A 27526-nucleotide genomic window follows, 5' to 3' on the forward strand; every position below is an offset into this window, starting at 1 on the left:
TCGACCTTTAGAATGACAGCTTGGTGGTCGCTGAATCCTGCATTGTATACTTCTAGAGTTGGGTTAAGTTTATTTCTATTTGCAAAAATTTGATCTAGAGCTGTCTTGGATGTGGGTGTTATTCTAGTGGGCTCGTTTACAAGGCCGTGCAGATTATAAGTTTTTGCAATGTAAATCGATGTTTCCCTGTTTCTGTTGTGGGTGAGAAAGTCTATAATAAGTCCTGACTTATTTTGGATAGAAACAAGTCCATTTGTAACAGAAAATCATTAATACTACTGGAGGAGGGACGGTAAATTGTAGCTACAATTAGATTTAGATCTGTAAGCTTTATGGCTGCACATTCAAAGATCTTATCTGTTCCTATTTCCTTTAGGGTAGGAAGTGGGCTATATTCTATGTGATGTTTGATGAAGATGGCAACCCCACCATGTCCATCATTTGATCTGGAGTAGTGTTCACACAATAAGAAGTTGGGTAGTGAGATTAGCTTAACAACATCAGTGCAGAGCCAGTGCTCTGCTAGGCACACTACTGACAAGGGAACCTCCCCATCGCACCCCCCTTAGATTTAGTTATGAGTTGGCACAGTGGATAGGCCTTGAAAAACTAAACACAGGTCAGTCGAGAAAACAGGAAGAAGTTGTGTGGAACTATGAAAAAAATAAGCAAAATATACAAACTGAGTAGTCCATGCAAAACATAGGCAACATCAAGGACAGTATAAGCTGAGGAGCGCCGTGGTGCCGTGGTTAGCGTGAGCAGCTGCGGAACGAGAGGTCCTCGGGTCAAGTCTTCCCTCGAGTTAAAAGTTTACTTACTTTATTTTCGCAAAGTTAAGATCTGTCCGTTCGTTCATTGACGTCTCTGTTCGCTGTAATAAGTTTAGTGTCTGTGTTTTGCGACCGCACCGCAAAACCGTGCGGTTAGTAGACGAAAGGACGTGCCTCTGCAATGGAAACCGAAAACATTTGATCGCAAGGTCATAGGTCAACCGATTCCTCCACAGAAAAACACGTCTGATATATTCTAAACGACACTGGTGACGGCATGTGTGTCACATGACACGAATATGTTGTCGACCCACCTAACTTGTACACTTGGCGAACGGGTAAAAAGATTCTTCTACCTTGCCCGATTTAGGTTTTCTTGTGGATGTGATAATCACTCCCAAAAAGTGATGAAAACATAAGAGTCTGTCACATAAACTGCAACAAATGAATGCAACAGTTTCACAGTCGCACACTTTTCCCTGTGCTCTGTCAAAACATATGTTTTTAATGTTTTCAAATTTTTCCGTGTGTAGACCGTCAAACCCTGCATATGTCCAAGCAAATCTAAACATGTCCTGGAATTTTGGAGACTGAAGTTGTGTGTGAGTGCCTGAACTTTGATAATTGTCTGAAAATAAAAAAATTAAACTTTTCACTCGAGGGAAGACTTGAACCAAGGACCTCTCGTTCCGCAGCTGCTCACGCTAACCACGGTACCACGGCGCTCCTGAACTCACATTCTCCTTGATGTTGCCTATCTTGCACATGGACTACTCAGTTTGTATATTTTGCTTATTTTTTTCATAGTTCCACACAACTTCTTCCTGTTTTCTCGATTGATCTGTGTTCAGTTTTTCAAGGCCTATCCACTGTGCCAACTTATAACTAAATCTGAGGGGGGTGCGATGGGGAGGTTCCCTTGTGAGATATCACCAAGTTCACTGGTCAGCAAAATGCTTAAGTCATCAGTTTCGTTGCTCAAGGATTGGACATTGTGATAATAGATTTTCAGGTCTGAGTGGGGTTTACTCAGGGGGCTCGAAGTCATATTTACTGTGTCACAGACCTTTAGTTTAAATTGTGCTGTATTCCAGGTATGTTGACTTCTGAGCGGTTGTGCTGGTTCTGTTGGTCGTTCTTGGCAGCTGTGTCATCTTCCAGGTGGGCCTGAAAAGTATCCACATGCACTTCACACTGTTGAGGCATCACATTGACGTTTTGGAGGGATTTCTCGATAATGTTCACCGTCACATTACTGATCCTTTCAGGTTCCTGACCTTTTTTAGGGATCAGGGGGTTTGTGTTTCGTCTCTGTGACTTCGTGACCTATTTGTCTAGTGTAGTTAGCACAGTATGACCACTATTACTCTTTTTATTTCCCATTTTGTTTGTCTTTATCCAATTGCTTATTAGCGTCTGTTTACGGTTTCTGACTTTTGGTTTCTTATTGTCCCCCGCAGTTATCAGGAAGGCCAGTCTCTTGCAGATAATCTCCTAGCCACATTTGTTTAGGTGTAAGCCATGTGTTGTGAAGTGGTTTCTGGCTGGTCTCTCTCTTTCAAAGTTCACAGCAATTCTTTTTTTGTATGCATGTTTAGCTAAATTCAGAGCCTGTATCAGGTGGAGGTTTGCAGTATTAATTTTACTATTTAAATTTTGAACATCATATCTCCTGGGTATAGAATGGATAATGATATTCATTTTGTGACTTAGAACGAGTATTGGTTCCAGTGGTTCTACCACATGCTTCAACATTAGATCGAGAGGTTTGTCTATGTCGTTAGAACCCCCTATTACAATCAAAGTATCACGTGTACCGAAGCTTCTTGTCAAATATTCTGCGTTTTTTATCACTTCTTTTAGTGGGGTGCCAGGTTTTACTATGCTTTTTACCTGGTATGAGGGCCCTAGTTTGTCTTGCAGTATTTGAGCACAGTCTCTTCCGTGACTGTCACTTAATATTAGTACTTTCATTTTTACCGAGATTTTCTTGCTATGTAACGTTCTGGAATTTCTTTCGTTTTTGTCCTGCACATATATTGGTGCTTGAGAGATTATGTTCAACGGCGGATTATTCGTACACTTTGTGGCAGATTGTTCACTTTGGGTTAATTTTTGCGTAAGATATTGAGCAAAGTTAGACTGCAAATTGACCTTGCTAGCATCTCGCACCCGGCGGTTATCAGTAGTTACACTTTTAAAATTACTTTCTGGATCCATTTCACGTAGGCGTACCCCACATTAGCTTTGTTTTCCGTTGCAGTTTGTTTACGTGCAGATTTTACAGGGCTACGATCACACGTGGCGCTAGGCAACACACGATTTCTGAGCATTGCATTCTGAGCACGATTTAAGGCTTGACTATTTCTCGTAGTACGTTGTCCCGTCAGATGCCAGTTTTTGTTACCGATATTTACGTTCGGTGTGCAGATAACAAGTTCATTGTTCATGGTTTTATTGGTTACTGCCACTTCAAGTTCATTACATTTCACCAATAGTTCATGATACTTCACCAGTAGGCTTTGAAGCTTCAGGTTGAGGTCCATTATTTCTTGTTTCAACGACGTAATTATGTGATCCTGCGTTTTTAGAGTACTGTTTACTTTGGATTCAGTTGCTTGTATGATGCACTGGCCGCATGTCCACTGTTCTTCACTGTTAAAGTATTTCTGGTTAACTTTGACGCATTTTTCGTGATACCAGTAATTACAGTTAAAACACAGAATACCTCGTATAACTCTTTTCGAACATATTTTGCACTTATTACGGTCGAAATTCGTTGGAACTGCGGGATCGGCAATTTGTACACTTTTACCCGGCGCCATCTTACACTTCAATGCACGTTGATATCTAACATATGTATTGGTCACATTAATATCACTGGACAGCGTATTTATCAGTATGTTACATAATGTTATGTATATATTACTTAGGTATCTGTAAGAAAAGTGAATAATGAGTGGAAAGAAAAGATTCAAATATTAAAATGAGTGCAGTCGTAGCAGTTGGGACGGTTCCAGCTTGTTATGTCTAATGGTGACTTGGTAATAAGTCAAAACTGATAATGATACAAATTGCGTGCCCTCGTGCTGACATACATACTGAAAAACGTAAAAGATTGCAACTTACCTTTTGACTTGTACTCCTAAATGAGAACTGCTACACTTTCTAAAAACTTTTATAATTCTTCATACTTAAAAAAATCAGTACATTGTGCAGTGCCCAGTGTTGTAACACTTTCTCTCTTCTCTTTCAATTAGGAAATTGAATGACGAGAAAATTGACGACTTCGACGAGGGAGTCTTGAGGGAGACGATCGAGGAGTTCTACACGGTGCGGAAAGCGGTGCCCACGCTGGGGAAGCTCGTGTCCGCCCTGCGAGAGAAGACGGGCCTGGAGTGTGAGAGCGCCGCTCTGAGGAAGAGGTTGAAATCGATGGGGTTCGTCTGGAGGAAGGTCGAAGAAGAGGACGGGCGGACCTTCTTACTGGAGCGGTTCAGTCTGGTGCGGTGGCGCTCGCGATTCATCGTGCGGATGAAGCACGCGAGGGAAGTTGGCAGGGAAATCTTCTACCTGGACGAGTCGTGGATAGACACGGGTCTGAACTGCGGCAAGTGCAGGGACGGAAAAGCGGCGGGCGGCGGCGGTGCGCTGGTCGTCCGGAGCGTCGGATCTCGGAAGGGGTTCGTCAGAGAGGCCCAGCTGTCGTTCCGCGTCGCCTCCGCGAAGAAGTGGACCGGCACCGCCGACTTCGAGAAGTGGTTCGAGACGGGAGTGCTCCCGAACCTCCCGCCGGAGTCTGCCGTCGTGGTGGACGGTGCCCCGCACCACTGCAGGCGGGCCGACCCGGCGCCCTGCGTCTACGATCCGAAGTCGCACATGGTGACGTGGCTGCGCAGGAGGGGCGTCGCGTGCGACGAGACGGTGATGAAGTACGTGCTGTGGGAGTTGATTCGGGCAAATGGCGGCTCTCGGAAGGACTACATTGTCGACCAGATGGCTTCCGTACGGGGCCACTCGGTGGTCCGACTGCCGCCGAACGTCCGCGGACTGAGTGCGGCCGACCTGGCGTGGGAAAAAGTTGTAAAGTACGTCCGACAGCACACGGCGCCGGGGCTATCGTTCGCCAAGCTGCAGAAGGCCGTGACCGCCGCCTTCCAGAGAGTTACTGCCACAGACTGGGAGGGCTACTGCGGGAAGGTGCGGGTCGTCGAGGAGGACTACTGGAGGCGCGACGGTGTCGCGGAGGAAGCTGTCGACGACGTCATTCTGAACCCCGGCGCGCCCGACAGCGGTGACGAGAGCGAGGACTCGATCACGGAAGACGACGAGACCGAGAGCGACTGAGTGGGAGCATTTCACAATTGTGCGCCTTCTAGCTGTCGATGTCGTAAGTCTTACGGCTATCTGGTTCTAAATTTGTATCGATTTGCTTACTTTTATTTTACGTGTCTGATCGTATAGGACTAGATTGTGGAGCACATCTCTGTGGTCGTGGAACCTGATATTAACATCACAGAAGTTGTTGTTGTTGTCGTCGTCTTCAGTCCTGAGACTGGCTTGATGCAGCTCTCCATGCTACTCTATCCTGTGCAAGCTTCTTCATCTCCCAGTACCTACTGCAACCTACATCCTTCTGAATCTGCTTAGTGTATTCATCTCTTGGCATCCCTCTACAATTTTTACCCTCCACGCTGCCCTCCAATGCTAAATTTGTGATCCCTTGATGCCTCAGAACATGTCCTACTAACTGGTCCCTTCTTTTTGTCAAGTTGTGCCACAAACCCCTCTTCTCCCCCATTCTATTCAATACTTTATCATTAGTTATGTGATCTACCCATCTAATCTTCAGCATTCTTCTGTAGCACCACATTTCGAAAGCTTCTATTCTCTTCTTGTTCAAACTATTTATCGTCCATGTCTCACTTCCATACATGGCTACACTCCTTACAAATACTTTCAGAAACGACTTCCTGACACTTAAATCTGTACTCAGTGTTAACAAATTTCTCTTCTTCAGAAACGCTTTCCTTGCCACTGCCAGTCTACATTTTATATCCTCTCTACTTCGACCATCATCAGTTATTTTGCTCCCCAAATAGCAAAACGCCTTTACTACTTTAAGTGCCTCATTTGCTAATCTAATTCGCTCAGCATCACCCAACTTAATTCAACTACATTCCATTATCCTCGTTTTGCTTTTGTTGTTGTTCATGTTATATCCTCCTTTCAAGACACTGTCCATTCCGTTCAACTGCTCTTCCAAGTCTTTTGCTGTCTCTGACAGAATTACAATGTCATCGGCGAACCTCAAAGTTTTTATTTCTTCTCCACGGATTTTAATACCTACTCCGAATTTTTCTCTTGTTTCCTTTACTGCTTGCTCAATATACAGATTGAATAACATCGGGGAGAGGCTACAACCCTGTCTCACACCCTTCCCAACCACTGCCTCCCTTTCGTGCCCCTCGACTCGTATTTGCCATCTGGTTTCTGTACAAATTGTAAATAGCCTTTCGCTCCCTGTATTTTACCCCTGCCACCTTTAGAATTTGAAAGAGAGTATTCCAGTCAACATTGTCAAAAGTTTTCTCTAAGTCTACAATTGCTAGAAAGGTAGGTACCAATATTTCTACGGAATCCAAACTGATCTTTCCTGAGGTCAGCTTCTACCAGTTTTTCCATTCGTCTGTAAAGAATTCGCATTAGTATTTTGCAGCTGTGACTTATTAAACTGATAGTTCAATAATTTTCACATATGTCAACACCTTCTTTCTTTGGGATTGGTATTATTATATTCTTCTTGAAGTCTGAGGGCATTTCGCCCGTCTCGCCAAGACCACCTACAATACATTAGACCACAACACAGAAACCAAGATGGCGGCTGTCTTAGGCCAAGTATTTCAGCGCTACCCTAATACGAATAATTTACAAACTTCATAAATGGAAATTAGTTCCTAAATTGCGTTAGATATGTATTTTTCTATCTTAAAACTTAAATAAAAAGTTGTCACTAAAGCCACAAATTACGTAATAAGAACTATGACGAAGTAAAATTATGAGATGCAACTCAAAATCAAATCCAAAAAACTACTACAAAACACATGTAAATGGCATATTTGGACACTAATAATAATTTGCACAATAGAAGCTACATAGCAATAATAAATGAAGCGTGTACCTAAAGCACAAAATTGTATTAAACAATATGCAGTTAATTCTAGTCACTGTCATTACGTAATATGTTAGAAGTGTTTGATTTTGAGTACCTGCTGGATTTATTTGCTGCTCAGCTTGGCCACTTTGCGTTTTGTTATTTTTGCTGCAATGTCTTCATGAGTTCCTCTATTTTGTTTGACTAGTGTTCGAGCAATTTCCTTTGAAACACACTTTTCATTCAACAGTTTTGTGTAATTATTAATAAAAATATTTGAAAGCACTTTAATACTTTTCTTGATTATTGTCTTTAAAGGAATGCCACATTTGCACACATCACTGAGGTTATTAACGGCATTTTCACACAATTCAGTTCCTAAGGCAAGTACTGCATCTCCCTGATTTTCAAGTTTTAGGAATTGTGGTTCATGTGTGCTGCTAATCAGAACTTGAAAAAGTTTATATATATTACAACACAAGGAAATCATTATAGAAGAAGGACACTTCAATCCCCCACGATTCAGTTGGTTGAAATAGGAAAGGAGTTCTTTGGTTTCACACTGCAACAAAATTTCATCCTGTGTCTGCAACATTTCTTCACAGCCTGGACATTTTCCACCTTTTTGCAGCTCCTCAAGCACTGTTTTGCTGGTGTAGCTAGCAATACAAACCAAGACTTTCAAGTCTTCATCCATCATGGGAATGTTTGCTAGTTCCTCTAGATCAGGTTCTAATTTGTCTAAATTTTCATACTTTTGGTTTTTTATGCTGTAATTTACTTTTGCTGCAAAATCATTTAATGTAAATTCACCATGTTTAGTAGATCTGAGCTTTAGTAGACTTGTTACTTTCAGTTTCCTCTCAGATTACAAGATTTGCTCAACTGAAACATTATATGTGCAGCCACTTAGCCTTCTATAAGCTCCAAATCTTGCTTCCAAAGCATCAGTTTGTAATTTTGCTGTAAGAATATAGGACCAGTTGTAAGTGTTAAAAATGTATCTGCATAACTGAACTGTTGTTGCAAGTGTGTGAGAGAAAGCAGTGTGTGTTTCATTGGTTAATTTTCCATGAGTAGGCAATGCATGCCAGATATCAATAAATGTTTTCAAATTTTCAAGAAACACGAGTTTGGAGTCAGTAGGTCCAGTGATTGGGCTAGAATTATCATCTGATGTGTATTTGCCTTTCATGGGATGCTGTACATTAGAAACTGTCCACCGTTTAATGATTAATTTCAAAAACTGAATAGTGCCATCAGAAATCTCAATCCACTGACTTTTCAAAATTTCTAGTGCTGCCACATTTTTAGAATCAAAAACGCTGAGAGCAAGGGTAACATTCTGTCTCTCAATAGAAGTTGGATATACTGCCTTTCTCGCTAGCTTTCGGGCAAGTTTCAACAGTTTATTTTTCTCAGAATGAAACAGGTTCCTCAAGTCTGAAAACTTTGCTTCACTGACAGTATATTCACATGCAGCATTCCCTTCATCACTGTGTAGAAAGGTATTGATGAAAGCAGATGTATCCTCAATATTTGGCATTATGAAGGATTCATTTTTTGCATTCAACCAGTTATTTCTGGTACACCTAAGCAAGTGCACATTGTCAAACAGAAGAAAGAGAAATTTGGATGGAGTGACTGGATTTGTAATACACGGCTGTAAAGTGCCACCACACATAAGCTGATACATTTTTCTATTAGTGCTATGGTTATCTGTTACCAGGCATATAACATCATACTGAAGCTCATGCATTAACTTTAATACATCAATTGTCATTTTCAGTAGAGTGTCAGTATTAACATTTTTTACAGGAAAGAGAGCTATCACTTCTTTATAATCAGAATGTAAAGATGATGCCATGAAAACCTGCATTGTACCTGCTGTTGTAGTATCTGAAGTATTCTCAGCAACACCAAGTATCTTTCCTGCCTTATAAGAGAATTTTGAATTAACATAAACTTCATTTAGCATCACTGAAATTACCTTGTCACTTCCCTGAAGAAATTTATTTTTTTTCCCTCAAAAAAGCTACCTGTGATGGACCAATACAAGGTTTATTTGGACCCATTTTGCATAGAAACTGCCTTAAATAGACAGGATGAGGTAATGTTAATACATTTGTTTTTCTCAAGTGATGGTAGGCACCAGGAAATGAAAATCAAATGGTTGCTGCCCGTATCAAAAGCTCAGGAGAATATCTACTTTGCTTTGTTATTGTGAGTTGTAATTGCTCCAAAACAAATTCTATTTTAGGTGCTATTTCAGCGTTAAAATCACTACCAGCTTTTAGTGCTTGTTTGAGAACATTGACTAAAATTATAATCTTGTCAATGGTGCCAGTAAAGTTATCTGTGAAACCATTTAGGTGACTCACCAGATTATCAAATTTCGTCCACTTGTCACATTTCAAGTTCTCTTCCTCCCCAGACTGTAGTATCCATTTCAAGGTTTCCGTAGGCAAACACACATTTTTGTGAAACACTTTTACTTCCAAGGAACTTGATATCTTGAAGCACACTGAAACTAATGGCACATCACTGACTGAATCATCCTTTAATTTAATGAAAGATATGTAGTCATCCTTTACTAAAATTGTAAATGGACAGACATTCCTTTTCTGCACTTCGCTTTTCAAATGCTTGAAAGTCTGGTATATTGTCATTTTCGCACCACTTACTGAAACTACATTCATCACGTTCCAGTAGCTGTTGAACACGATCTTCAGGATTCTTCCTTTGCTTAGGAACTGGTACTGTGTGATAAGAAGGTTGATTAGGAAAGATGGTTGGAAATGCATCATTTGTTAGTTTTGGTATTTTTCGTGGCACACGTATTGCTTCATTATTTTCCACAGGAAAAATGTCTTCCCTAACCACAAACTTAGGTTCAAAATGCTTAATGCACACCACAGCTTTATCGTTCACTTCAAAATTATCTCTATGAATTAGTTTAATCCATTTGTTCCTCAATGCTGTTTCCTTGGGAAACTTAAATGTTGAGGTATCGTATGTTTTGCCGTAATTGGATTTACATCCTGGTACACAACTACTACGACCCATCGCAAGAACAGTTTACACTTTAAATTATGCCGAACTTACTACAGAATATAGGAAATAAATACTAGCATAGCATTTTGACGACATTCACAGCATATAGCATAAATAACAGCTAGTAATAAATGCTTTCGCTTCTCTTGAACGTCACGTATACAATGTTACACACATATGTTATGGAAACACAAGCACGCTGGTTTGTTTCCCCCACGATTGCCGTCATATTGTCAACTATCGATCTGCCTTAAGGTCTGATTTATTGTACATGGTCTTGATCTTGCTCACCAGATGGTAGAGTTTTGTCAGGACTGGCTCTCCCAAGGCCGTCAGTAGTTCCAGTGGAATGTTGTCTACTTCCTGGGCCTTGTTTCAACTCAGGTTTTCAGTGCTCTGTCAAACTCTTCACGCAGTATCGTATCTCCCATTTCATCTTCATCTACATCCTCTTCCATTTCCACAAAAGTTAAAAATAAATAAAATTAAATTCACATGAATGTTGTGCAGGTGTCAAGCTGCTGGGTATATGTTAGTGTAATCAACAGCATAACATTTTTTTTTCACAACAGACTACAAGGAGTGGGCGCTGAAGAAATTCTTCATTATAGACGTGAAAGTACAAAGATTATTACTAAGACTTTTAAGTTCTTGTTGTAGCTTATTGAAAATGGTTGCTTCAGAATGCTGTACTCCTTTCAGCACAGATGTTTTGGACACTTCCTACCAGCACTGACTTCTCTGAATTACACAGGTGGCAATTAATCTCGCCAACACATTCTGTGCTCTCCCCTTGCCACCTGGCCTAAACCACCGCGAATCTCTTTCACACCGCCACACATCACCTTTTCCTTTCTCTCAGCGGTACATCCCACTTCTTTCCTACACAGGCGGTTTATCTCTTTTTTTATGCTGTACGTTCAGCATTATCTCACTACCACTCCTTGCTTCGTGTGTCCTCTCCTATCTTGACAACTCTGTCAATAATTAGTCTCACGAGAGGACTGTGAGTGTGCATTTTGTTCTTTGTGATTGTGTTTGTAAATGTGTGAGTTTTTGCAATCGAAAGAGCAGGAGTTTGAAAGCTAATATGAATACATGGGCGAGTCAAATGAAAACCTTAAATATTTTTTTAAAATATTATTTATTGTGCAGAAGTGGTGCAAAGCTGTATCACTTTTCTCAACATAATATCCCCCACGCTCAATGCAAGTCCTCCAGCGCTTACAAAGAGCATAAATTCCTCTAGAAAAAAATTCTTTTGATAGTCTGTGCAACTACTCGTGTACCGCGTGGCGTACCTCAATTCATCAGAGCGGAACTTCTTTCCTCCCATTGCATCTTTGAGTGGTCCAAACATACGGAAATCACTTGGGGCAAGGTCTGGTGAGTATGGTGGATGAGGAAGACACCCAAAATGAAGGTCTGTGATTGTTGCAACTGTTGTATGGGCAGTGTGGGGCCTTGCATTGTCATGTTGCAAAAGGACACCTGCTGACAGCAATCCATGTCGCTTTGATTTGATTGAAGGCTGCAGATGATTTTTTAGGGTATCTGTGTATGATGCACTGGTCACAGTGGTCCCTCCAGACACATAATGCTCCAAAATGACACCTTTTTCGTCCCAAAAGAGAGTCAGCATAACCTTCCCTGCTGATGGTTCTGTTCGAAACTTCTTTGGTTTTGGTGATGAGGAATGGCGTCGTTCTTTGCTCGCTCTCTTCGTTTCCGGTTGGTAGAGGTGAACCCAGGTTTCGTCCCCAGTAACGATTCTTGCAAGGAAACCATCACCTTCTCATTCAAAGCGCCGAAGAAGTTCTTCACGAGCATCGACACGTCGTTCTCTCATTTCAGGAGTCAGCTGCCGTGGCACCCATCTTGCAGACACTTTGTGAAACTGGGGCACATCATGCACAATGTGGTGTGCTCACCCAATTTGTAAACATATTGCAATGTCATTGTGTCACTCGGCGGTTTTCCTTCACTACGGCTTCAACTGCTGCAATGTTCTGTGGAGTCACAACTCGTTGTGCCTGACCTGGACGAGGAGCATCTTCCACTGAAGTCACACCATTTGCGAACTTCCTACCCCATTCGTAGAGTTGCTGCTGTGACAAACGTGCATCACCGCACTTCATTCGTCGACAAATTTCAATAGGTTTCACACCTTCACTACGCAAAAACCGAATAACAGAACACTGTTCTTCCCTGGTGCAAGTCGCAAGTGGGGCGGCCATCTTTATACTGGTACTGTGACGGTATGTGTGCATCTGCACTATGCTGCCACCTACAGGCCATTCTGCATGCCGTTTGTAGCACGCTTACCAACTTACAGGATAAGGGCGCGAAATTTCGATTTGTTATTACAAATTTAAGGTTTTCATTTGACTCACCCTCATACATACTATTTTCTGTTATGCACCACACATCTATCAGCTTTGTGTGAGTGGTTGCTTTTCTGTTATTTTGTATGTTGTTCTGTCCTGGAATTTTCGTTAATGTTAAAATGTATCTCCCTCGAACACGTATACTGACACTTCTCGTAAATATGTGCTATGTATTCTCAGAAACCAACACAGTACTCTCGGTACAACAAATACGTGATTCTCAAACAGCGGAAACTCCACATTGGAATATGAATAGTATAAGGAGGTAGGTTGCTACTCACAGTAAAGATGACACTTTGAGTTGCAGAGAGGCACAAAGAAATGACACCTACTCATCAGGTTTTGGCCAGAGCCTTTCTCAGAAAAAGAAACACACACGCATTGATTGACACGAGCAAGCACACATCGTGTACACGTGACCAGCAGTTCTGACCAGAATACAGCTGTCATATAGAACAGAAGCAGCAGTCAGGAGTAGCTGGAGAAGGGGAAGCGATAATAGGGTCTACATCTACATCTACATTTATACTCCACAAGCCACCCAACGGTGTGTGGCGGAGGGCACTTTACGTCCCACTGTCATTACCTCCCTTTCCGGTTCCAGTCGCGTACGGTTCGCGGGAAGAACGACTGCCGGAAAGCCTCCGTGCGCGCTCAAATCTCTCTAATTTTACATTCGTGATCTCCTCGGGAAGTATAAGTAGGGGAAAGCAATATATTCGATACCTCATCCAGAAACGCACCCTCTCGAAACCTGGACATCAAGCTACACCGCGATGCAGAGCGCCTCTCTTGCAGAGTCTGCCGCTCGAGTTTGTTAAACATCTCCGTAATGCTATCACGCTTACCAAATAACCCTGTGACGAAACGCGCCGCTCTTCTTTGGATCTTCTCTATCTCCTCTGTCAACCCGATCTGGTACGGATCCCACACTGATGAGCAATACTCAAGTATAGGTCGAACGAGTGTTTTGTAAGCCACCTCCTTTTCTGATCGACTACATTTTCTAAGGACTCTCCCAATGAATCTCAACCTGGCACCCGCCTTACCAACAATTAATTTTATATGATCATTCCACTTCAAATCGTTCCGCACGCATACTCCCAGATATTTTACAGAAGTAACTGCCAGCAGTGTTTGTTCCGCTATCATATAATCGTACAATAAGGGATCCTTCTTTCTATGTATTTGCAATATATTACATTTGTCTATGTTAAGGGTCAGTTGCCACTCCCTGCACTAAGTGCCTATCCGCTGCAGATCTTCCTGCATTTCGCTGCAATTTTCTAATGCTGCAACTTCTCTGCATACTACAGCATCATCCGCGAAAAGCCGCACGGAACTTCCGACACTATCTACAAGGTCATTTATATATATTGTGAAAGGCAATGGGCCCATAACACTCCCCTGTCGCACGCCAGGGGTTACATTAATGTCTGTAGACGTCTCTCCATTGAGAACAACATGCTGTGTTCTGTTTGCTAAAAACTCTTCAATCCAGCCACACAGCTGGTCTGATATTCCGTAGGCTCTTACTTTGTTTATCAGGCGACAGTGTGGAACTGTATTGAACGCCTTCCGGAAGTCGAGGAAAATAGCATCTACCTGGGAGCCTGTATCTAATATTTTCTGGGTCTCACGAACAAATAAAGCGAGTTGGGTCTCACACGATCACTGTTTCCGGAATCCGTGTTGATTCCTACAGAGTAGATTCTGGGTTTCCAGAAATGACATGATACGCGAGCAAAAAACATGTTCTAAAATTCTACAACAGATCGACGTCAGAGATATCGGTCTATAGTTTTACGCATCTGCTCGACGACCCTACTTGCCCTATTTGAAGACTGGGACTACCTGTGCTCTTTTCCAATCATTTGGAACCTTCCATTCCTGTAGAGACTTGCGGTACACGGCTGTTAGAAGGGGGCAAGTTCTTTCAGGTACTCTGTGTAGAATCGAATTGGTATCCTGTCAGGTCCAGTGGACTTTCCTCTGTTGAGTGATTTCAGCTGCTTTTCTATTCCTTGGACACTTATTTTGATGTCAGCCTTTTTTTTTTTTTTAATTTTTTGCAAGTTTTGTCTGGGTGGCATGAGAGAAGAGTGCTGTCTGGTGGAGCGTGCAGGGCTAGACTGTCAACAGGTGCAGCATCGGGAGGTGATGGGGCAGGGAGGAGGGGAAAACGGAGCAAAGGAGAAGAGGAGCAGGGGAAGATGGGTGGGTGCATTGGCAGAGGTCAGCACACACAGAGGGTGGGAGACAAGAATAGGGAGGAGGTGGTAGAACAGAGGGGCGGAAACAGTTGGGTGGGGGATGTGGGAACAGCAGGTTGCTGTAGGTTGAGGCCCAGGTGATTTAGGGAGCAGAGAGTGTGTGATAAGGGTAACTCCCATGTGCACAGTTAAGAAAAGCTAGTGGTGGACGGAAGGATCCGAAGGGCTCGGGTAGGGAAGCAGGCATTGAAATCGTGCGTGATGTTCAGCTGCATATTGTGCCACAGGATGGTCCAATTTTCTCTCGGCCACTGTTTGGTCTCGTACTAGTGGATGCCTGGTTGGTAGTTATACCAATATGAGAAGGTAGGCAGTGATCACAGCAGAGCCGGTACGTGACACCTTCTCTGCCATCCGCTTCACCTGGTCCTCATCAACCGAGGGTGCCAACTTCCTGGGCGTTGACTCCTTCCTCTCTGATGATCCACTTCTCTGTCCACATTAAACCCACCATCCGTCAACAGTGCGTACATTTCAACAGCTGTCATCCCTTTCACATCCAAAAATCCCTCCTGTACAGCCTGGCCACCTGGGGACGCCAAGGAAGTAGGCTACAATACACTCGTTCGCCCGCTGCTCGAATATTGCTCACCGGTATAGGATCCGTACCAGATGGGGTCGATAGAAGTGATAGAGAAGATCCGACGGAGAGCAGCACGCTTCGTTACAGGATCATTTAGTAATCGCGAAAGCGTTACGGAGACGATTACTCACTTGCTCATTATGCTCAGGGTCTCACCGAGGCCTCGAGAGACAGGTACTATCCTCGGGACATCGTCCGTAAGGGATCTCCCGTGCCATTTCCCCTGACACCCCCAGTCCCCCCACCACCACCGAGAACTAGCCACAAAGCAGTGCCCCCTTCCTTGGCTGATGACACCAGCTTGGTAGTGAAGCATCTTGTGTGTAATATTGAAACAGTATCAAATAATGTAGTTCATGAAATAAGTACGTGGCTTGTGGAAAATAATTTGATGCTAAATCACAGTAAGACTCAGTTTTTACAGTTTCTAACTCACAATTCAACAAGAACCGATATTTTGATCAGACAGAATGGGCATATTATAAGCAAGACGGAACAGTTCAAGTTCCTAGGCGTTCGGATAGATAGTAAGCTGTTGTGGAAAGCCCATGTCCAGGATCTTGTTCAGAAACTAATTGCTGCTTTATTTACCATTAGAACAGTATCTGAAATAAGTGACACTTCAACACGAAAATTAGTCTACTTCGCATATTTTCATACACTTATGTCGTATGGTATTATTTTTTGGGGTAATTCTTCTGATTCAAAAACAGTGTTTTTGGCTCAAAAATGGGCTGTTCGAGCTATGTGTGGTGTAAGTTACAGAACCACTTGTCGACCCCTATTCAATAGTCTGGGAATTCTGACATTGCCCTCACAGTATACATTTTCTTTAATGTCGTTTGTTGTTAGCAATATTAGTTTATTCCCAAAAGTTAGCATCTTTCACTCAGTTAATACTAGGCAGAAATCAAATCTGCATGTGGAATGCACTTCCTTGACTCTTGTGCAGAAAGGAGTGCAGTACTCTGTTGCATCCATTTTCAATAAGCTACCACAAGAACTCAGAGATCTTAGCAGTAGCCCAAACTCTTTTTAAGTCTTTATATTTCATTTTATCTGTTTCTAATATCGTGTTATAATTTCATGTATTGACTCGTTCCATGACCATGGAGACTTCTCCTTAATTTGGTCCCACGGAACAGTAAATAAATAAATAAACTCCAGTGGAAGACTCTGCAGGAGAGACGCTCAGTAACTCGGTACGGGCTTTTGTCGAAGTTTCGAGAACGTACCTTCACCGAGGAGTCGAGCAGTATATTGCTCCCTCCTACGCGTATCTCGAACAATACGAGACTGGAATATAAGGGAAAACCGATAGAAGTACTCAAAGCACCCTCCGCCACACACCGTCAGGTGGCTTGCGGAGTACTGATGTGGATGCGGATGTAGATGTAGATCTGCAGTGACGATTACTCACTCGCTCATTAAGCCGAGGGTCTCACCGAGGCCTCGAGAGACGGGCACTGTCCTCGAGACGTAGTCCGTAAGGGATCTCCCGTGCCATTTCCCCTGACACCCACAGTCCCCCCACCACCACCGAGAACTAGCCACAAAGCTGTGCCCCCTTCATCGGCCAATATCACCGTGGACTGGAACAGGTGAACCACATCCTTTACCAGCGCTTCGGTTATCTATAATCGTGCCCTGAAACGTAGGAAATCCTACCTGAGATCCTTCCCACCCCTACTAAAGTGGTGTTCTGTTGCTCACCCAATCTCCACAACATTCCAATCCATTCCTACCCCTCTCCTAATCCCAACCACTTGCCACATAGATAATATCCCTGTGGAGGAGCCAGGTGCAAAACCTCTCCAACCAGCTTCCCCCCCCCTCCGCCCCCCCCCCCCCTCTGCCCATCCCCTCCCCCTCCCCCCCCCAGCACTTTCCTTTCCAGTCCTGTCACTGGTTTATCCTACCCCATCAGAGGCCGAGCTAGCTACTTAAGCAGCCATGCCGTATACCCAGTATGCTGCAATCAATGCACAGCTTCTTATATTGGTATGACTACCAATGAACTGTACACGAGGACAAACGGCCACCTCCACTCTCTGGCCGAGAGCAACGTAGACCACTGCGAGGCACGACAAGCAACTTGATTTCAATGGCTGCTTCACTACCTGAGCCATCTGTATTCTTACCCCCCCCCCCTCCCCCCTCCTGTGCCCAGTGCCCACCATTAGCTTTTCTGAACTGTGCAGTAGGGAGTTAATCTTACAACACATTCTCCGCTACAGAAATTATCCTGGCCTCGACTGCGGTAACCTACTGCCCCACACCCTCCACCTCTTCTGTTCTCGTACCTCCCACACTCTGCCAAAGCACTCGCCCACCTTTCTCCTTTTTCGCTGTGTTCGTCCCCCTTCCCACATCGCTGCTCCACAGCCTCTCGTCACTGCACCTGTTGCCAGTCTAGTTGCTGAACACTCTGCCAGACAGCACTCTCCTCTCCCACCACGTGTAGCCTGTGAGCCTTTCCTCTCCCTCCAACTGCTGCTTCTGTTGTACACGACAGCTGCATTCAGGTGCGAGCTGCCGGTCATGCGTGCTTGCTTTTGCGAATGAATGCACGTTTATTTCCTTTCCTGGTGAAGCCGAAAGTTAATGTCTGAGTGTCTTTCTATTTTAACTGTCTGCAGCTCGTGTCATCTTTACAGTGAATAACAATCCACCTTTTTCTTATATTGTAAACACAATCGTGCTCATAAATTAAGGATAATGCTGATACATAGCGAAACAACACTCTGGTGGGCGGTTTGCGGGTTTAAATCACCTCAGGGTATGACCGTGCGGTGCATTTGACCTGTGGTCGTCGCACGGTGGCGCTGGCAGCAGCCCACATACACAGAGGTGTGTTGCTACATCAGCGAGTAAGTGTGCAGACGTTTTCAGGCGTGCTAATGGTGACTGTGTGCTGAAAATGACTCAAAGAACAAATACTGATGACGTTATGAGGGGTAGAATACTAGGGTGACTGGAGGCTGGTCAAACACAGCAGGTTGTAGCATGGGCCCTCTGTGTGCCACAGAGTGTGATCTCGAGATTATGGCAACGATTCCAGGAGACACGAAACGTATTCAGGCGCTACAGTACGGGACGTCCACAGTGTACGACACCACAAGAAGACCGATATCTCACCGTCAGTGCCCGCAGACGTCCACGGAGTACTGCAGGTAGCCTCGCTCGGGACCTTACACTTGTCTCCGGACACACAGTCTACAGACAACTGAACAGACACAGTTTATTCACCCGCAGTACTGCAAGGTGCATTCCACTGACCCCTGCTCTCAGGAGAGCCCGTGAAGCCTGCTGTCGAGAACACAGTACATAGTCATCGGAACAGTGGTCCCAGGTTACGTTCACGGACGAGTCCAGGTATAGTCTGAACAGTGATTCTCGCCGGGTTTTCATCTGGCGTGAACCAGGGATCAGATACCGACCCCTTAATGTCCTTGAAAGTGACCTGTATGGAGGTTGTGGTTTCATGGTGTGGGGTGGGATTATGATTGGTGCACGTACACCCCTGCATGTCTTTGACAGAGGAACTGTAACAGGTCAGGTGTATCGGGACGTCATTTTGCACCAGAATGTCCTCCTTTTCAGGGGTGCAGCGGGTCAGACCTTCCTCCTGACGGATGATAATGCACGGCCCCACCGAGCTGCCATCGTGGAGGAGTACCTCGAGACAGAAGATATCAGGCGAATGGAGTGGCCTGCCTGTTCTCCAGACCTAAACCCCATCGAGCACGTCTGGGATGCTCTCGGTCGATGTATCGCTGCGCGTCTTCAAACACTTATGATACTTCAGGAGCTCTGATAGGCACCGGTGCGAGAATGGGAGGCTATACCCCAGCAGCTGCTCGACCACCTGATCCAGAGTATGCCAGCCCATTGTGCGGCCTGTGTATGTGTGCACAGTGATTGTATCCCGTATGGATGTCGGGTACGTGCACAGGAAACAGTGGCGTTTTGTAGCACAAGTGTTTCGGGACAATTTTCTCAACTTATCACCAATACTGTGGACTTACACTTCCGTGTCGTGTGTGTTCCCTATGTGTCTATGCTATTAGCACCAGTTTTGTGTAGTGCCACAGCGTTATAAGGGACACTATCGAAATTCGCACCAGGGAAGATCTTATCGATCGAGATTGCGGCTACAATCTCGGCAAGGCTTGGGGCCCAGCATCAAATGTAATTAAGAAGACTCTGAGCAAGAAGTACGAACTGGTGACCAGGGTGGACATAGGAAGCACATCGACGCTACGACAGATTCCGACGCCCGCGTCTTTGCGACCGCCGGCACGCGGGTGCGGACGGCAGAGAGAACGGCCCGCGGGGAGAGGGGATTTAAATCGGCCGCCCGCCCTCAGGAGCTAAGTCAGTCAGCGCACCTGATGATTGCGACACGTCTGATCGCCGAAATATTGTGCCCGTCGAACACTCTGAACCGGCAGTATACCCGTGGACTGTTCGAGCACGAGTGTACTCGATTCTTCGTGTCAAAGGTGAGAAAACTACATAAGATCTCAGAGTTCTGAATTTCAGTATGAGAAATTGACAGTTCTCAATGACAGATCAGAATAAAACTACACTATAATATCCATTTGTCTGCAAACTCAGTGCAGTGATTGTTAATTCCCATCTGTTATTCCCGAGACAATACGCTACTCTAAATGCAGACCAGTGACTCCCGGAGCGTACACATTGCACCCGAGTAGGTACTTCCTCTCACAGACTTACTGATTGGCTGCCTCGTTTTGCTGGCTGCACCATACTTTAACAAGACCCACCATACGAAAACAAATAATAAATTAACACAGTAGTTGTGTTCTCCAATATACTAAGGGGTGCTGAAAAATAATGCCTCCAAATTTTTATGTAAAAACTCTTAAATCTATTTTATAAAAAACAAATTTTACTAACAATGTTCGTGTATATATATTTACTACTCAATGTAGTCACCCTGGCAGTGAACACGTTTTTCCCCTCGAGAGATTGTTTGACTTTGCTGACAGTCACATCATCTCTGCTTTCACTATCAGAGTGAAGTCCGTGAAGATGTTCTTTAGGTTCTGGAAACAGATGAAAATCAGATGGTGCCAAGTCGGGACTGTATGGAGGATGATCAATGACAGTGAATCGGAGGTGTCGGATTGTTGCAGATGTCACAGCACTCGCGTGTCATCTACACTATGGGATCAAAAGTATCCGGACACCCCGCAAAAAAATACATTTTTCATATTAGGTGCTTTGTGCTGCCACCTACTGCCAGGTACTCCATATCAGTGACCTCAGCAGTCATTAGACATCGTGAGAGAGCAGAATGGGGCGCTCTGCGGAACTCACGGCCTTCGAATATGGTCAGGTGATTGGGTGTCACATGTCTCATACTTCTGTATGTAAGATTTCCACACTTCTAAACATCCCTAAGTCCACTGTTTCCAATGAGATAGTGAAGTGGAAACGTGAGGGACACGTACAGCACAAAAGCGTACAGACCGACCTAGTCTGTTGTCTGACAGCGACCACCGACGGTTGAAGTGGGATGTAATGTGTAATAGGCAGAAATCTATCCAGACCATTACAAAGGAATTCCCAACTGCATCAGGATCCACTGCAAGTTCTATGACAGTCAGGTGGGAGGTGAGAAAACTTGGATTTTGTGGTCGAGCGGCTGCTCGTAAGCAACACGTCACGCAGGTAAATGCTGAATGATGTGTCGCTCGGTGTAAGGGGTGTAAACATTGGACCATTGAATAATGGAAAAATGTTGTATGGAGTGACGAATCACGGTACACCGTGTGGCAATCCGATGGCAGTGTGATAGTATGGCGAATGCCCGTTGAATGTCATCTGCCAATGGCTGTAGTGCTAACAGTAAAATTCGGAGGCCTTAGTGTTATAGTGTGGTCGTGTTTCTCATGGATGGGGGTTGCACACCTTGTTATTTTGTGTGGCACTATCAAAGCACAGGCCTACACTATTTTATGCACCTTTTTGTTCCCATTGTAGAAGAGCAATTTGGGGATGGTGATTGCGTCTTTCAGCACGATCGAGTACCTGTTCGTAATGCACGGCCTGTGGCAGAGTAGTTACACGACAATAACATCCCATTAATGGACTGGCCTGCTCAGAGCCCTGACCTGAATCCTATAGAACACCTTTGGGATGTTTCGAAATGCCGACTTCGTGCCGGGCCTCACAGACCGGCATCGATACCTCTCCGCAGTGCAGCACTCTGTGAAGAATGGTCTGCCATTCCCCAAGAAACCTTCCAGCACCTGACTGAACGTATGCATGCGAGTGTGAAAGCTGTCATCAAGGCTGAGGGTGGCCAACACCATACTGAATTCCAGCATTACCGACGGAGGGCACCACGAACTTGTAAGTCACTTTCAGCCAGGTGTCGGCTACTTTTGATCACATAGTGTATGATTTTTGTGCTGTAGGAGAGGGTGCTTGTGTGAGGACAAACTCTTCTGCAGTTGGAAACTTGATTACAGCACACAGTTCCTCATGCACCAACATAGTTACATTTCACACCATCATGTTACAGGCTACAATCCAGAGTCCCCTCGGAGTAGAAGGTTTCAACATGCATCCGCAAAGTGCGAAAGTCGAACTGAGTAATATGCTTGACATGTAATACCTTAACTGATATTGAGAACAGCATAAAATTTTGGCACCATTACTTTTCAAAGCATGCCCTCATAGTTCTTTGCAAGTAGCTCTCTTCCACCTTCGCACCTACTCATAATGTTGGTAGGAGTGTGTATTCACAGTGTAATTTTTCATACTTAGTAAAACTCATCAATTGCCCCATGTATGAATGATGATCACTGATACGTATGTATAAAGGGTGGTCCATTGATCGTGATAGGGCCAAATATCTCACAAAATAAGTGTCAAACGAAAAAACTATAAAGAACGAAACTTGTCTAGCTTGAAGGGGGAAGCCAGATGGCATTATGGTTGGCCCGCTAGATGGCACTACCATTGGTCAAACGGATATCAACTGCGTTTTTTTTTAAATAGGAACATATTCGTATAGCACGTAAAGAAATATGAATGATTTAGTTGGACCACTTTTTTTTTGCATTGTGATAGATGGTGCTGTAATAGTCACAAACATCTTTTGTTGTTGTTGTTGTGGTCTTCAGTCCTCAGACTGGTTTGATGCAGCTCTCCATGCTACTCTATCCTGTGCAAGCTTCTTCATCTCACAGTACCTACTGCAACCTACATCCTCCTGAATCTGCTTAGTGTATTCATCTCTTGGTCTCCCTCTACCATTTTACCCTCCACGCTGCCCTCCAATGCTAAATTTGTGATCCCTTGATGTCTCAGAACATGTCCTACCGACCGATCCCTTCTTCTTGTCAAGTTGTGCCACAAACTCCTCTTCTCTCCAATTCTATTCAATACGTTATCATTAGTTATGTGATCTAACCATCTAATCTTCAGCCTTCTTCTGTAGCACCACATTTTGAAAGCTTCTATTCTCTTCTTGTCTAAACTATTTATCATCCACATTTCACTTCCGTACATGGCTACACTCCCTTTCAGAAACGAATTCCTGACACTTAAATCTATACTTGATATTAATTTATTATTATTATTTATTATTAATTAATTCTCTCCTTCAGAAACGCTTTCCTTGCCATTGCCAGTCTACATTTTATATCCTCTCTGCTTCGACCATCGTCAGTTATTTTGCTCTGCAAATAGCAAAACTCCTTTATACTTTAAGCGTCTCATTTCCTAATCTAATTCCCTCAGCATCACCTGATTTAATTCGACTACATTCCATTATCCTCGTTTTGCTTTTGTTGATGTTCATCTTATATCCTCCTTTCAGGACACTGTCCATTCTGTTCAACTGCCCTTCTAGGTTCTTTGCTGTCTCTGACAGAATTACAATGTCATTGGCGAACCTCAAAGTTTTTATTTCTTCTCCGTGGATTTTAATACCTACTCCAAACTTTTCTTTTGTTTCCTTTACTGCTTGCTCAGTATACAGAATGAATAGCACCATTTAGTCACAAACATACAACATAATTTTAGACGAACAGTTGGTAACAGGTAGGTTTTTTAAATTAAAATGCAGAATGTAGGTACTTTTGAACATTTTATTTCGGTTGTTCCAATGTGATACATGTATCTTTGTGAACTTATCATTTCTGAGAATGCATGCTGTTGCAGCATGATTACCTGTAAATACCACATTAATGCAATAAATGCTCAAAATGATGTCCGTCAACCTCAATGCATTTGGCAATACATGTAAGGACGTTCCTCTCAACAGCGAGTAGTTTGCCTTCCGTAATGTTCGCACACGCATTGACAATGCGCTGACGCATGTTGTCAGGCGTTGTCAGTGGATCACGAAAGCAAATATCCTTCAACTTTCCCCACAGAAAGAAATCGGGGGGACGTCAGATCCGGTGAATGTGCGAGACACGGTGGGGTGCTTCGACAACCAATCCACATGCCATGAAATATGCTATTGAATGCCGCTTCAAGCGCACGCGAGCTATGTGCCGGACATCCATCATGTTGGAAGTACATCGCCATTCTGCCATGCAGTGAAACATTTTGTAGCAACATTGGTAGAACATTACGTAGGAAATCAGTATACATTGCACCATTTAGATTGCCATTGATAAGAAGGGGGCCAATTATCATTCCTCCCATAATGCCGCACCATACATTAACCCGCCAAGGTCACTGATGTTCCACTTGTCACAGCCATCGTGGATTTTCCGTTGCCCAGTAGTGCATATTACGCCGGTTTACATTACTGCTGTCGCATTGTGCAAAAAATCTGTCATCGTCCCGTAATTTCTCCTGTGCCCAGTGGCAGAACTGCACACGACGTTCAGAGTCATTGCCATGGAATTCCTGGTGCATAGAAATATGGTATGGGTGCAATCGATGTTGATGTAGCATTCTCAACTCCGACGTTTTTGAGATTCCCGATTCTCACACAATTTGTCTGCTACTGATGTGCGGATTAGCCGCGACAGCAGCTAAAACACCTACTTGGGCATCATCATTTGTTGCAGGTCGTGGTTGACATTTCACATGTGGCTGAACACTTCCTGTTTCCTTAAATAACGTATCTATCTGGCGAACGGTCCGGACACTTGGATGATGTCATCCGGGATACCGAGCAGCATACATAGTGCACGCCTGTTGGGCATTTTGATCAGAATAGCCATACATCAAAGTGATATCGACGTATTCCGCAATTGGTAAACGTTCCATTTTAACAAGGGTAATGTATCACGAAGCAAATACCGTACGCACTGGCGGAATGTTATGGGATACCTCGTACTTACACGTTTGTGACTATTACAGTGCCATCTATCACAAAGCTAATAAAGTGGTCCAACTAAAACATTCATATTTCTTTACGTACTACACGAATATATAATAAAAAATGGGGGTTCCTATTTTAAAAAACGCAGTAGATATCCGTTTGACCTATGGCAGTGCCATTTAGCAGGTCAACCATAGCGCCATCTGGTTTCCCCCTTCAAGCTAGACGAGTTTTGTTCTTTGTAGTTTTTTCATTTGATACTTACTTCATGAGATATTTGGGCCGGTACTATCAATGGACCACCCTGTATAGTGTGTGTGTGTGTGTGTGTGTGTGTGTGTGTGTGTGTGTGCGCGCGCTTGGTAGTGGTGTTTTTGTATGAAAAAGAAAATAAAAAATAAATTTGTGTTCAGTTTGACAGTTCTGCTGTCACATGTTTTTGTAACAAAAAGATCAGCTTGACAGTCTAATGAACATTCGGGTGGACACAGGCTATGTATTTTTGTAATATATAGTGGGGAAGTGTAGTTACCACAAATCTTGAAAGTTTCTTGACCAAGTTACTTCAAATTTTTACATGATATTCTATTGACTATCCAGATGGAAATGCACATAGAAAGTTTGAAGAAATTGTGAGGGGAGGTGGGGGGGGGGGTTATGCACAGAGGGAGTGGGGAGGAGGAGATGAAAGGAGGGAGAGGGGGATGAGAAGATGCGAAAAAGGAGGAGGGGCAAGGCGTTTAGGAAGTATATGCAATTCACATACGTATTTAGCAATTGCGAAGGATTGCCGTGTTTGCTAGTGTGTTATAGATTTGGTGTAACTTGCTCCAAGCAATTACAGAGTTTTGTTGGGAGTAGAGAGGTACTCTGAGACACTTCTGCACTATCCTCACGACTTGGGTCATTAAAGCTTTTGTGATTGGAAACCTATTTTCTGCACGCATTTGATGACGGGATACTGCTACGTACAGATGCCTGATTAGTGGAGGTAACAATAAACGTACATTCTCAATGCAGTCAAGTAAAGCGAGCTGTGTCTCTGACAGTGAATGGGGCAGTGGTGCTTGTGTAGGCTGGCGAGTTGTTAGCACGCCTCGATCAATTTCAAACTCAGATTGGGAGTGTGTTGGCCCTTTTGGGCAAGGAGGGTATTTGTCTCCGAAAGTTGCCAATGTGTTGTCGTACGCCACTATGATGGAGGTTTGAGCACCATTGTGACTTGCGAAACATTGGAGATATGCCCTGTAGTGGTTCGACATGGCCGTCACCATCTGACAACTACCTACAAACTGTGGCTCCTAGGTTCTTAGAGAGAGAGATGTGACAGAACTACGATTTGTGGTTTTGGAGGGAACTGGGAGGGGCGTGTATGCAACCGTGTCCACGTGACCAGTTTGGCCCCCAGTTGACCACCAGTTTCGTCCAAATTGCTGGTATATGCAGGGTTTGGCCAGAAGTAGGAGCTCCAGATAGTCAAGCATTTAGAAAGAATAGCATTTTTGGCCCGGATCGGGTGAGGCGATTGTCATTTATGTCATTGTAGTTTCCAGGTGGCCGTCGATGCGGCAGAAAGAGTGCCGAACGGTAATTTGAGGGTCGTGCTGTCAAGTCCCTTTGTGGAAAATTTATTTTTAGTTTTTTTTATGAAGATAAATCAAAATAATACTCCGTGTATTGTATTTATTAATGTTTTTGAAAGTGTCATCAAAAGGAAAGATAAAGGTAAATTTGGGATTGTGAGTGAATTTCCAAGAAAGGTCTGTATTGACAGCAACCGTGAGAGCTCTGCAAATAACTTTCGAAGAATAGTTGTAGTTGAAGTTGTGGCACTTCCCTTTCGTGAATGTGTATGGCGGCTCGACTGTAACGCAATGAGTAGGGAACACTGCGAGGCAGATCTGTCAGTTTGATCTGGTCTGAGCTGCCTTTTACTGTTCTTCTTCCAGTATGGTTGTCTTTTTTTGTTTCATTCTCTCGGTCTGCCTACTCCGTACCACGACCGTGTGCAAATTTATTCTTCTCCGATTTGTCTCTGAGCAGGGCGATGCTCTCAAGACATCTCATTATTCCAGCTACCGAATGATGAACACATCTTCAGTGATAATATGCTGTATTTTTTTGACTATTTACATCAGTTTTGAAGTCGGATCCAATTATCAGTAACCCGTAACTTCAAATATGTAATTCAATATGTCCGAACACAGCAAGCTCAACTTAAGATATAAGATTTACAGTCTTCATTCGTCACGTGTGTTTACATTGTAGTACGTCTGTTTTCTCTAGGGTGTTCACGACACCTTCGAGCGGCGTCACCGGGGCATAAATATCGCTGTCCGGCAAGTGCTGCTGTGATGGCCGCGCTGCACCTTGCCCCTGCGGTGTTACGCCACTGCACGGGCACCGGACATCACAGATTAGGGTACGCACAGTCAATTTTTCTAAAAATGTAATATGTTTATAAAAAGCACAACCACCTTTTGCCAGCGTGTGCATCTTCAGTGGAACGTAGGTCATTCTCACGAATAACCCACGTTACGGTACGAAGTGTACAGGACTTAGTTTCATTTTGATATTTGAACAGCCCTCGGCACCTGCAAGTTAACAATAGGTTCCCTTTGCTGGTAAAATTGGTTGTCAGGGACAATGCTAGCTACGCCCTTGCTCATTTGTTTACCGGTATTTGGTGAAATGATGCATTACGTGTGGTTATCTGTAAACTGTGTGATGAGGGAGAACCTTTTGTGACTGTAAACAAAGTTTTTTTTCTCCCTCTCTATAGAAACTTTAAAGTAACTGTGTAACTGTGAAATTGTGGTGTTTAAAACACACGTAAGTAGCCACAAACATTACTTCTTCCCTCATTTGTACAATGAATGTCAGCTGAGCAGGGTAATGTTGATAATGGTGGTGGTGGTGGTGGTGGTGGTGGTGTTTAATTTGTGGGGCACTCAACAGTGCAATCATCAGTACCTGTACA

General features: G+C 43.8%; 1 protein-coding gene across 1 annotated transcript in view; it reads left to right on the top strand.

The window, feature by feature from the left end:
- LOC126108155 (uncharacterized) overlaps positions 1–26969 on the top strand; it is a 169487-nt gene extending 142518 nt beyond the window's left edge. Inside the window, exons 10-11 of the mRNA XM_049913399.1 lie at positions 4034–5163; positions 26833–26969. Of these exons, the coding sequence (XP_049769356.1) occupies positions 4034–5120 (1087 nt within the window). The 3' untranslated portion in view covers positions 5121–5163; positions 26833–26969. The remainder of the gene's footprint in view (positions 1–4033; positions 5164–26832) is intronic.
- The last annotated feature ends 557 nt before the right edge of the window (positions 26970–27526 follow it).

The sequence above is a fragment of the Schistocerca cancellata genome, chromosome 11, assembly GCF_023864275.1.
Source record: "Schistocerca cancellata isolate TAMUIC-IGC-003103 chromosome 11, iqSchCanc2.1, whole genome shotgun sequence".
Classification (NCBI taxonomy): Eukaryota; Metazoa; Arthropoda; class Insecta; order Orthoptera; family Acrididae; genus Schistocerca; species Schistocerca cancellata.